General features: G+C 38.9%; 1 protein-coding gene across 3 annotated transcripts in view; it reads right to left on the reverse strand.

The window, feature by feature from the left end:
• The window catches only part of nf1a (neurofibromin 1a), a 129,714-nt gene that overhangs the window by 15,579 nt on the left and 101,204 nt on the right, over nucleotides 1-12,931 (reverse strand). For all 3 annotated transcript variants that reach the window (XM_085479085.1, XM_085479086.1, XM_085479084.1), the window contains 11 exons: nucleotides 9,446-9,878; nucleotides 8,974-9,314; nucleotides 7,701-7,903; nucleotides 5,185-5,378; nucleotides 4,964-5,104; nucleotides 1,713-1,992; nucleotides 1,318-1,532; nucleotides 1,094-1,155; nucleotides 865-1,006; nucleotides 506-607; nucleotides 136-276 (listed from right to left, as the gene is read on the reverse strand). In XM_085479085.1, the coding sequence (XP_085335211.1) occupies nucleotides 136-276; nucleotides 506-607; nucleotides 865-1,006; nucleotides 1,094-1,155; nucleotides 1,318-1,532; nucleotides 1,713-1,992; nucleotides 4,964-5,104; nucleotides 5,185-5,378; nucleotides 7,701-7,903; nucleotides 8,974-9,314; nucleotides 9,446-9,878 (2,254 nt within the window). The remainder of the gene's footprint in view (nucleotides 1-135; nucleotides 277-505; nucleotides 608-864; nucleotides 1,007-1,093; nucleotides 1,156-1,317; nucleotides 1,533-1,712; nucleotides 1,993-4,963; nucleotides 5,105-5,184; nucleotides 5,379-7,700; nucleotides 7,904-8,973; nucleotides 9,315-9,445; nucleotides 9,879-12,931) is intronic.

Genomic DNA, 12,931 nt, shown 5'->3' on the forward strand with positions numbered 1-12,931 from the left:
CAATGTTCCTGGGCATTGTTACAAACTAAATTATACATATACAAAGCAAAAAGTAGATTGTCACCCAATGGATGGTCTTTAATTCAAACAATATACAACTGCAGGAATGAAAAGGCAGTAAATAATGCTTTTTACCTTATCATTGAAAACACGCATTGTGTCCAGAGTGTGGAGGTTCTGCTCCAGCAGGGCCGTTCCAGCTGAGTAAAGGTTGACTTCATCCAGCTGCAGCACAGCTATTGCCACCCAGAACAGAGCTTTGTGCATGGGAGATTCCTGGGAGATTAAACAAATAAAGACAAATTTAATTAATATTACAAAGGGGATAGTGATAAACAAAGAGCCAATAAGGTTTTACTTTATAACAATATGATGTACAGAGTTACCAAGTTGAAAAGAAAGGAAAAGATCAAACAGTTTGAAACAATTTGATTTTGAACAGAATTGTGAATTTCTGAAAGGTTTCCCAACTGTGACAAAAAGTAGATCTATACTAGTTGAATACCTTGCTGAGTAGAGGTTGTAGCTTAGTCAGAGCAATGACTGTGGCCTCTATTAATACTTGGCTGTTGTAATTGTCTGGCCCCTTCAGACAGCTCTCTAGACCCTGAAACGAAAAGAAGAGTGAGTGAAATAAAAAGAAGGAAGAAGAACAAAATGTTAAACATAATTTTTCAGTTAAATGTTACCGTTTACACCGTACACAATACACGGAATAAAGAAGTCAAAGAGACAGTGAAGTAAAATTCACAGGTGTATGTGAAGCAGCTTTACTCTACAAACGTCTATGTAGACACGTAAAGGACTGAAACACACGTTCTGTTCACGGATCAGACTGCATGGTAAATGACTCAAGGCCCTCACCCGGTCTATGCTGAGCAGAGGGCTAGCCTTGCTTAGGATTCGAATGATCTGCTTGATCTGGCCATGGCTCACTCTTTTACTGATGCAGCCAAACACCACCAGTGCTCTGGGCTGAAGAGATGGGTTGTATTGGAATGCAAACCTGGAATCCAAAGACAAATAAATACCTGTTCCACACTGAAAATCTATGCAACTGAATGAAAAGCAATAGAACACAAGAAGATCATACTTTTGTGCAAGTTCTGTCCACTGGTCTAACCACTTGCAGCTTGGTATGTCCCTCATACAAGCCTGGACCAAAAACACATAACTCAATCAGTATTTAATAAACTAAATACAGTAATTAGACAAACAGTCAATTTTATAATAATAACTTTTTATTAAACGAATAAGGGTAGTAGGAAGGCAGAGAAAAAGCAAAAACATGTAAAAATCCTGATTTTCTCAGCTGACCTCCATGATTTCCAGTAAGGCCTCAGTGACGGTTTCGAGGGAGGACAGTGCAAAGGTCTCCCTCTCATAAGAGCCTGGTGAGAATGAGCGGTCTCTGTAGCTGGAGCGGAAGGCAATCACAGCGGCTGATTTGACTTTGCTGATGCCAAACAGCAGGTAGAACTTGGGCAGGGAGAACTCAGTCAGACTCAGCCTCAGAACCTGCTTTGTTTCCTCTGTATTCAACACAAAAACATGGTTCTTTTTTCAGGTCACAGTAGCCTACTCGCTTTTTGTTTTGTGTGTCCATTGTGTGCCTGCACGCCATGCAAGCTCATGCATCTAGCTTTATGAAGATACCTCCCATTATTCACTGACCAATAAAGAAGAAAATAAATGAACAAACACTTCCTCACCACTGAAGTTGAGCTGAGAGCAGGTGCAGAGGGAGTGGATAATGTTGATGACCAAACCGTGAGTGGAGGCCCTGAGGGACAGAGGCCCAGTGGCTACTAGCAGGGTTACCACATGGAACAGATAAGGCAAGTGGGCTGCCACATCTAGAGAGTTGTTGAAGGACAACATGAGCATGTAGCGAGCCAAGATGGCAATGTCATCCCACATCAGGTGCTGCTCCAGTGTTGGCGTTGGGGACAGACACGTCTTGTCGATGATCTTACACATCCGCCCAATGACCTACCACAAAGAATAGGTGTAGAATCGTTATGTGTAGCATGTCTTGAACTGCCCAATTTAGGTTATGTCTTAGCATCTCATTTGGGTTAAAGGTCAGGATCAAGTCCTTATTCTCTCCGAAGCTTCGGCTCATTGTTTGCTGCATCTGCTTCTAAGCATTTTGTCACCGAGTTCAAGGTGTCACTTATGCTATTATCTGAACGTTGCCTCAGTTGCGTCCTTCAATTAACACCATTATTATTCATTGTTTTTTCTACAGTGGACACATGAATACAGATGTTAGCTAGCCACATAACCTTTTGCAGTTTTTTGTTGCTTATTTTCACCCATTTTTCACAACTGAAAGTTGAAAAAACAAATAAATAAAGCTTGGTCTGTTGGTACAGGGTTATTGATGCAGGTATCAGAATTTGTTATAGAATAAAATAATAACTCACAGGAGCAGAACAGTTACGATAAGAATGAGTGGAAATCTAGTCCCCAATAGTAAAATGTACTGTATTGCATATGAGATCTGATTTATGACATGAAAAACTATCCAATGTTTGTCAAAGGAGCTTGCAAAGAAAAGCGTCTGGACTTCTTTAAGTTGCTTGAAGACGTTTCACCTCTCATCCGAGAAGCTTCTTCAGTTCTAAGGTCAAATGGTGGAGAGTCCCAGATATAAACCTAGTGGGAGTTTCCCCCTTCTCAAAAATTTTGAACTCAAGTAAAATTTTGTACAAGTAAAATCATGGTTTTATAGGAGTGCTTAACCAGAGCCAATAAAGGCAACACTAAAGAGGAAATGCAAACTTAATAATAAATGTATCACTAGTAAACTAATAATACTAATCATGACCCTTAATAATCATTTTGGTTATGAAGCTGACATACTGGACTATACAGCTATTCTAACCAGTTAGAAAATGGCATTTATTCAAGTTTTGGGAGACAAAGAGTTCAAGAACAGCAAACAAGAAGCCATTGTGTCCAGTAGGCTGTACTGCCATGACATCATGCTGTAACTCTACAGATAACACCAGGATAAAGACTCAAGTAAGACGTCTAATAGCTATGTACAATGCTCAATTTTATATATCGTTTTTCAAATTCAGTACAATACTTTAGTAAGACCAAACTGACCTGCAGAGAAAAACAATACTACAACTCAAAGATCAATTTTTTCTTAGTCAACAGTCTTCACAATGGCCACTATTGAGTGCAGTGATGGTGTCTGCTATAATCGGAGCCAGGGGGCCTTGGGTTTTCTTTTGTGTCTGCCTGTGTATATTGTGTTTGTTTATCCAAACAGCAGCTTGGATTTGGAACAACAGCACACAGATAATGGATAGTGATTAGATGAGTTTGTCTCTTTAGCTTCTACAAATCAAGAGTGAATCCCAGCTGGATTTATTTCTTCCATCAGTATGTAAGTAATTATTAACTGACTTTAACATTTAAATATATTTTATATTTTAGGTTTCTGTGTAGGAGTAGGAGTATGCCCTTGACCACCAAAATCTAATGATTTTTTCCTGAAGTCTAAAGACTTTGGCCAAATTTGTAGAGATTTCTTTGAGATGTAAAGAGAAAAAAATTAAGAATTTAAGGGACACTGTCACTGTAACCTTTGACCACCAAAGATTTGATGTTAAAAACTGTGGGACAATTATTGTAGGGTCTTTACAATTTAACGCACCATGAGGCAACTGTTGTTGTGATTTGATTATATAAATAAACTTGAACTGAACTGAATTGGGACTTGATAGACAACCCAAAGATGCAAGTCATGTGGCCACTGTGGTTGTCAGTGTGGAAACATAACAAAGGCAAAAAATTGTCAGCTGCCTTGGCTCATGTCCATGTGCATTTCTGCTTTTTGTTGATTTGTTTTTCTGTCCTGAACTACAGGCTCTCTGTTTCGACTGATCAGTAGCTGGCAGAGAAATTTTGCTCTTTACGCACAGCTGTTCTTCTAAATGAAAACTGTAGCACACATAGCTAGAACGTAGAGTATGAGATCCAGTTGCAGCACAGAAGCACGTTTTAAACTTGCAGCCTGAAAGCATTAATCATTAATCCATAATTTAAACATAGTATATCCTTTATTAACCATGACCAAATGAGCTGACCTGGACCAAGTAGAAGTGAGTCTATTAAGAAGTGTTAACACCAGGTCAGGGTTTGTGCGTGTCGGTCTATGTGTAAATATCTATATCTAGAAGGTTTGATGTTAAATTTGTGGGCCAGTACATGATAGGGTACTGCTATCATGCCCTGGCCCCGTTGTGCCATATCTACTGTCTGTAGTTTCAAGACAGTGGGTAGCTGGCTCAGTTGATGTGCATAAGGCTAATAATGCTATATATTGATATATATCTGCCACGCATTGTGATATATTGCATAACACAATGCAGCATACACAGATAATAAAAGCACAGTGCTCAGAAACAGAAGAGTTTGACAAATGGCAGGAAAGTGCATTGCAGTTCCCCAAGTGGAAGAATATATAAGCTCTCTTTCTGATGGACGTTTATTGTTTTATATTTTTCCAGAACTCTTTCAATATTCTTTGTAACAGATGTGAATCAGCACAGAAATGCCCCTAGTGGGAACAGTATGTAATTACTGAATTTCTCCTTTTCACCTGATTTTGATATTTGGCAATGAAGGAAAGTTCTGTAAAGAAAAGTAATTACTTTATGAAAATAAAGTATTTCGTCCACTTCTTATGTATATTAAAATGTATAGGATAATGAGCATATGTGTTTGTATGAAATACAATGTAGGATTTGTCCTGTTTAACATAATGCGATGGTTTTTACAACCGCTTTAATTGATCAGTTGTTTACTCAAACAACCTGCTCTGCTCATTTAACAGAACCCCAAGTCACTTTCCATCATCAATACCATTAAATCCTCTCCACGAGTTGCAACATGATTCAACATGATTATTTTCTGTGTGTATTAGTTGCCAATGTGCTCTCACCTTGTTGGAGACCAATTTGACATTTCCTGAGGCTAGAGCCACTGCAGTATCAGCCATAACCTCTGCTTTGATGGAACCCAGGCCTCCTGTGGCACTGGTCTTAATAAAGCTGTCTAAGACCACATCCAGCAGGTCTGTTATCTGAAGGTGAGATGGTTAGAAGGCCAGAATCCAAGAGACACATGTACTTATTTAGCTGCTGAGGGGCTGGGTAAACTTACCTGGCCAAGGCTGCCCCAGATCTTAGCCTGGATAGAGGGATACATCTGTTTTTCATTTATTGTCATGGTGATGAGTTTGTCCAAAATGGCAGTGACCCGCTGGCGCTTGGCATCGTCATTGTGCTTACAGAAGCGGACCAGGTTGAGCAGCCAGGGTGTCATGTACTCCAAGCAGAGATGCTTCAGCTCGATGCCTGCAAGAGAACAGCAGCACTTAGAGCTTACGGTTTATTTTAATGTTAAGAATATATCACTATATTGCCAAAAATATTCAATGGTCCTGTCTTCAAACACTTATGAACTTAAGTTTATTTATTAAGCACTTTTCACAGATAGCGGGTAACAACAGGCTAAATAAACAAGAATATTAGGTGCCAAAATAGACAATACAAAATATTTAATAAAATACAGCAAAGTTAACAGGTGGCTTTAAAATAAATTAATCAATTTAAATAAGTAAATAAATAAATACATTTCTGAACAGAAAGCCGGATTAAACAGAAATGTTTTTTTTTTTAAAAGAATCAGCAGAGTCAACCAAACACAGTTGTGGTGGTACACTGATCCACAGCCTTGGTGCCACAGGCTGAAAGGCTCTGTATGGGGAACAACCAACCGACTCGGAGTCTGTGAACGTGGACAACGAGCAGCAGTGTATTTTGTAAGAAGCTGAGATAAATAATCTGGGGCCTGGCCATTTGGTGCTCTGTATGCTAAAACAAGAATTTTAAAATGAATTCTAAAATCTATTTGCGAGCCAATGTAGAGAACATAAAACAGGAGTAATGTGAGCACGCTTGCTAGAACGTGTTAGCAGTCTGGGTGAAGCACTTTGTATAGCTTGGAGGTGAAAAAGGGATGATTTGTCCAAGCTGGTAAACAGAGCATTACACTAAATGCGATGACACAAACGCAGTTCAGCTGAGGAGACCATATGTTGCAATTTAGAAATGTACCTTAAATGAAAGAAACAGGAACCAGACAAAGGTTTTACATGCAACTCAAATATTACTCCAAGGACAGAAAGAAGCAAGAACCTGACTGACTTCAGAATGTAGTTCAAGAGGAGCTGCAATCACGGTCTCAGTCTTGTTGGTGTTTAAAACAAGGTAACAGATAGAGAGCCAATCTGAGTTAAGTAGTGGATTAGGGTGGACAACCTATCCAGTAGATGAGTCTTAAAAGACATGACAGCTTATCCATTGTATGCTAATGACAGCTGAATATGTCACTGGCATACAATGGATAAGAAATGTCACTAAAAGACTAAATAAGCTGAAGAAAGCATGTAGAAAGAAAATAATAATGGACTCAAAACTGAACCCTGTGGAACCCCGCAGGTCAGGAAGGAAATGTTAGAGGAGAACTTGTCTGTTCTAACAAAGAAGGTCCTATCAGATAAGTATGAAGAAAACCATTCTGGCTTTCTTTCTTTGGCAGAGCCATATACACCAGCTAAAGCTTTAAGCCTATTAAGTAGGAATTTGTTTCCAATGGTATCAAAGGCTGCGCTATGACCAAACAAAATGATCACAGAACAATTCCCTGCATCAGAAGCCATTAGAAGATCATTACAGACCTTCAAAGGAGCGGTCTCAGTGGAACGCTGCCTCTGAAAGCCCGACTGAAAAGGGTAAAAATATGTCATCTGCACAGTAAAGATCAGAACTGATTTTCTACTATTTTTTCTAGTAATTTGCTTATAAATGGCCTATTGAAATAGGCTTAAAATAATTACTAGTAGAGCTGGATTCAAGATCATGTTAGAATAGGAAGGTCCATCCCCAAACCAGACTGTTCCCACAAAGTTGTGAGCATGAAAATGCCCTAAATGTCTTCGTATGCTGAATCAATGAAATGAAGCTCACAAATGAAGAGTTGCTTTTACTGGAACTAGGGGCCTGAGCACAGCTCTTGAAAAACAACAACACCACAATCAACGTCCACCAAACTTAATACTTGGCACAGTGCAATCAGTATCTTTCTCCTGGGAGCTGCCAAACCGATATTCGTCAATTGGATTGCCAAAACAAGTGTTTACTGCTCTAGAGTCCAGTGGCTGTGTGATTTACACCACTGCATCCAAAGCTTTGCCTTATACTTGGTGATGTAAGGCTTGGATGCAGCTGCTCTGCCATGAAAACCTATTCCAGGAAGCTTTTTGTGCAAAGTCTTGAGCTAATTTGAAGGCTTCATGAAGTTTGGAGGTATGTAGCGATTGACCATACAGAAAGTTGGCGACCTTTGTGCACTGTGCACTTCAGCATCTACGTAAAATCATAAACCATATTGTCATTCCCAAACGCTCCCCTCCCCACCACAGTTATGTAAAAAAAGAAACAAAAACCTTAAAACTTTATGCATTTCAGTGAGGTGAGCTGGTGGCGGTATGAGTACAATGTATCTATTCCCATTTAGAGAGGTAACATCTTTGAATAATAAACTGACGCAGTTTCATGACTGAGTGTATGTGAGAGCTTATGTATGGTAACCAGTACGATGGTAAGCAGACTTACTAGACTTGCTGAAGCCTGAGATGCACTCCTCCAGAAACTCCAGAGTCAGATGAGGTTCATTGGCTGCCAGAGTTTTGCTGATGGAAACTATAAAGAGCGTATTGTTGGCTGGGATGCAGAGACCTGATGTCTCCAGCAGCTGGCCCTCTATCTTCAGATTAAAGGTGCAGGTCAAAGCACACAATAGGTTGTAAGCTGCAGATCTGGATATGAAACAGATAAGTCAGTGTAAAAACAGTTTTAGTCTTTACTTTTACAGGTTTGAGTTGAAAAACATAGGTGTTGTAAATGAGTAGATCAAAAGTTTTATTTCAGGTCGGTGAAGCTCAACTGAAAACTGGAAAGACAATAAGATGTGCTAAAATGTTCGAGTTTTTCCTTTGAAACTGAACCACTTGCATTGGATCAAAAATATTTAGGCTCATGTTCAAAGTGTACATTACTGCGCAAAAGTCTTGAGCCATCCCTCATTTCTTTACATTTTGCTAGGTAAATGGGAAATAGATGCAGTGAGCTAGTGAGTAAAATACAGGCAAAACAGTGTTTTGGTCCACCCATATTTTTTTTAACAAAACAACTTTTAGGGAAGCTTTCTTGTAATTTCTTCAAGTAGTCTTCAGGAATACTTTTCTGATGTACAAGGACTAGACTAAAAGTAAGTATTTAAGTAAAAAAGGTGCCATTAAGAAGACATTAAGAAAGCCCAGAAAGCGATTGCTCATGTCTGGTTCTTTCAAGGAAAACAAAGAAATGAGGGGTGGTTGAACTAAACCTTTATACCTTAAACACAGTGTATAAAAAATGAATGTATCGCTAATCCAGTTAACTGCTGGTTTCTGAAATTTGACTTTGAAGCATTGAGTTTTTTGACCACTGCTATAGTTTTTGCTTTGTATCAGTTTTATAATCTAATTTTCATCTACATGGGGCTATAATTTATGACGGAAATACAATGTATTCACACATTGTAGTACCTTAAATTTATGTTTTCATAGACATGTGAGTAATAGGGTTGTTTTATCAAACATTTATACAAGCAGGAGTCACTAAGTTTAAGGTGCTTCTGCATTAGGTTTACTTCCAGCAACCTTTATACAAAGTCTAAACTTTAAACCTAAAGTATGCTCAAATATTCATGTGTCACTGGTTCCGAAGCAAAAAATCTCAGTTATATTTTAAATTAAACACATTCTTTGTTATTTTTACAGACCTACTTTATTCCCCATAAAGCCAAAGAATTTGGCCTAGAATAACAAAACAATACAGGACAGACCTGAGGCTGGGGTCAGAACTGCCCAGGTTGAGAAGAGCAATGTTGAGGAGAGTGCCAGGCACATCTTTTGGTCGGATTTTAGTGTGCTGAGGGATGGAGTCAGGCTGCGACAACTCCCAGCGTGTCCGGATATGGATGATAGACTGAACTATGGCATCACACTCCTGGTGCATGAAAGTGAGGGGTGTGCCCTGGTTGGCCATGGTGAGGGTGAACTGACTCTCATCCACAAGGCAAATTTCCTCAATCTCGGAGGCATAATATACATCGTTGAGGAAGACAGGCTGGCCAAGGACGCGGGTGCGCTCAGCTGAGGTCACCTGAACGGCTGTTGAACCCACCTGGTCAAGAAGAAAATAAAGATGGTTAAAGATACACCTCTGTTACGATTTTAGTGATTTAATATGTTTATTTAGTGGTAATATTTCTATGTTGCTCATTTTTAGTGCAAGTTCACTGGCTGAAACCTTACCTTAATTGAGACCTTGGTATCTTTGTGGGCCAGTTTGAGGGCATTGTGGAACACTTTAAGGTCTTCCTCCAGTATCAGTGTGGCTGCAGGCAGCTTCTGTTGGTCAGGTTCAATGTGCTCTGCCAACTTAGCTGGAGAATCAATGAACTGGAGCCGCTTGCTCCCTTTTAGGCCTGTCAGCAGCCGCTCATGATACTTGGTGTACTCTCTTACCCAAGTGTTGCAGTTGTAGACATAAACAGCTGCCACATTCTCATATGCAAAGCCAGGAAAGACAACAAACCACTTAGAGAGGAAGTCAGTCTTGAAACGATTGCTGGGTCCAACATGTGTTAAGTCTACCACTATCTCATAGGGCTTAGCATAGTAGGGTTTGAGGGTGAGAAGGACATGGTAGATGAGCAGGTCACCATTGATCTGGCCCGTTTTGAACCTAAAGAAAAGGGGGAAAAAATTCATTATGGTTAAATACGAAATAGTTTTATTTTTTAGATCAGTTGTATAAATGTGAGGCTTAAATTGTTCATTGCATTCTATGTGGTTGAACTCTGAAAAGCTTCATTTCTGAAAAAGATTGCTTCTTTTTGTCTGTCCTTTTTTGTAAGAGCCCTGCAAGCCTCTGTGGTATCAAACCCAAGGCTCTGAAATAATCACACCCTCTGCAAAAAAACAAACAAACCAAAAGACAAAAAAAAACCCAGCAGAAAGAGGGGTCAGGAAGTGACTTCAGACCATCTCAACAGTCAGTTTGCAGCAGGTGTCACGTGCCATTTCTTCCCCAAGACCTCCATAGGACTACTTCAGGTAAGAATTTGTCATGCAGCATCTTTGAATCATATTAAAAGCACAAAAGTCAAGCATTTCCTTTAAAAAAAATTTAACTAGAACTGTTCAAACAACCTTCTGATCATGAGCTCTTGTAGTGGCATTCTGGAATAACGTTCTACATTTTTTTTCAGCTTTACTTTTTCTAAAACAGTTTCTGAATTTCAGAGATGATGGAAGGTGCAAAAACTCTTTGGCTGTTTCTCCTGCTCAACCACCTGCCACTCTGCCCTGTCGGTGCTGACGCAGTCCTTTCAACAACTCAAATATATTCACAAGACTATTCACAAGACCAAAGAAGCAGCCCCACACTTGCTGTGAGTACTACCCTCAGAACAAGTGAAGACAAAAACTCCATCAATGGCACTCGTGGTGACTGCTTGGTTGACACTGAGATGGGTCTGATTGCTATAAGTTCAGCTGGAGGTCTCATTGTGTGCTTGCTGGCTGCTACTGTGGTACTGGCATGCCAGGTCTGCAGCCTTCAGCGCCAGGTTTATGGCCCTCGCACCTCACGGTCCAACATGGACTTAGTAAGCAGTACAGGCTACTGGGGCACAGACCAACCAGAGATTGCAGGCCTGGTTGGACCATATGATGCCAGTGTCATGCTTGAGGAGGTGAAAGAAGACAAGACTGAGGAAGAGAGGCAGGCTGAAACAAAAGGGACAATGGAGGACAATGGGGCAGGACTCAAGGAAGGGGCAATGGCAATAGCGTTTAATCCTGAGGACGATCAAAGTCATATGCACAGCTCCAACTTCAAGGACTCCTGTTTGGAGATTCCCAGGGATTTAGAAGACATGCCCCTTGTTGTGTAAGGAGGTAACCCTACTTCAGTAAATCCAGTCACATACACAACTAATCAGTTTAGCTGATTTAAAATATATTAACTTGGCTTGTTTCAATCACATCCTTTCCAACAGAGATGCACCAATTGTTAAATCATGGGCAAATATAAAATAAAATAAACGAATTATATTAATGGAGATTTTTTTTAATTTTTATTTTGCTCTTTTTTTGGACAGAAATAAATAACTTTGAAAGTCTTTCAAACGCATTCATGAAACGGACACAAGGAAAGAAAAAGCTATAATAGAGTGGTGACTGTTTTCTTATTTGCTGAAGGCAGTCAACAAAGTGAGAATGGAAATTTGGTAAATAAACTGATAATTTTGTTGTTGCATCACTATTCCTGTTTATTTTCATCTTGTTAAATGTAGGGCATCATATGCAATTTACTACATTAGTGCTGACAGAATAAAGAGCTTTGGGTGCACACACCAAAAAGCATAGTTTTTGCTTAGATAAGGATACTTTTAACATGTTACATAGTTCTATATCTCGTAGTAAATCTTTAAAGCCTGGTCCTGAGTGTTCAATTAAAACAGAAAGAAAGAACGAAAGAAAGAAAGACATCATAACTTTTAAACACATAACATAGCACGGTCCATATTTGTTGTGCGCATGATTTGCATCAGTAACATAACATAGCATAATAACTTACATAATGAACAAAAAGCAGATTAACAAAAACAAGGTCAACATACATTCACAGTTTTGAAGAGATAATGGGCTAAATTGATAATAGAAATGCTGGAAACTTAACTCTGAATCTGTTTCAGCTATGTCTAATCTTTTAAATGAATTTTCAACAATTTAATTATTGGTTATAACTTAAATACTTGTAATATTTGCCAGTTTTTAAATAAATTGACCTTTGTATTGGTGTCAGTGTTTCATGAGTCAAATCAATATTTGTCAATTATGAGCCCTATACACACACACACACAGACAGAGAAAGTTGTGGTCAAAAGTTTCCATACACTCGTCATGGACATTTTGAGCTTTAAATTATTTCTTTCCATTGTTGTTTTCCCTGGTCGACTGAGTCTCATCAATATACCTTCAAGGACTAAAAGAAAAACACACAAAAAACAACCAAGAACTGGATGTACTGTAGAATTTATTTTGGATTTCATAATCATACATGACCAAAAATGTGCACACAAGTTCAAATATATATATACACCCCCCACTAATATTTGGCTACATGTTCCTTAGTTGCACCTAGACCAGATGCTTTTGGTAGCCATTAACAAGTGACAATTTGGGTGTTTTTCAAGAGCTTGGCAAAGTGGTGACACATCCAAATAACTTTTGTAAAACAGTTTCAACAGATATCAACTTCTTGAAATCTGCACATCTGTACAAAGGCTCCAAGAGATCTTACCAGCTTTGGAAAATCAATAGTTTCTTGGACTCGTAGAGTATTGGTCAATGAAATAAGTACTATCAAGCTATTTCTTCTATGCTGACAAATACAAACTATGTCTTGTTAAAAGACAACACTTTGAGCTTGAATATATACTTTTGACCCTGTGTGGATTAGAGAAAATCCAAAATGTATTTGTGCAATGGCAATTATTATTCTTAAAATTTTTAAAGATCTATACTATATAATCATTCGACAACAAAACAGGCCACAACAGTGACTACTTATAGAACTGTTATTCTGCTTGATTAAATAACATGTACAAGCCACACACCTGTCAGTAACCCAGAAAAAACCCCACCCATTCCTGTTATGATACAGTTCTGATTAAAAGTTGTTCTAAACTTCTAAACTGTATTGAACTGTATTGTACTTGAAAAATGGCA

Source organism: Copadichromis virginalis, linkage group LG14, assembly GCF_057382275.1.
Source record: "Copadichromis virginalis isolate Kocher_CV1m ecotype Utaka linkage group LG14, C_Virginalis_male_GT1.1, whole genome shotgun sequence".
Lineage (NCBI taxonomy): Eukaryota > Metazoa > Chordata > Actinopteri > Cichliformes > Cichlidae > Copadichromis > Copadichromis virginalis.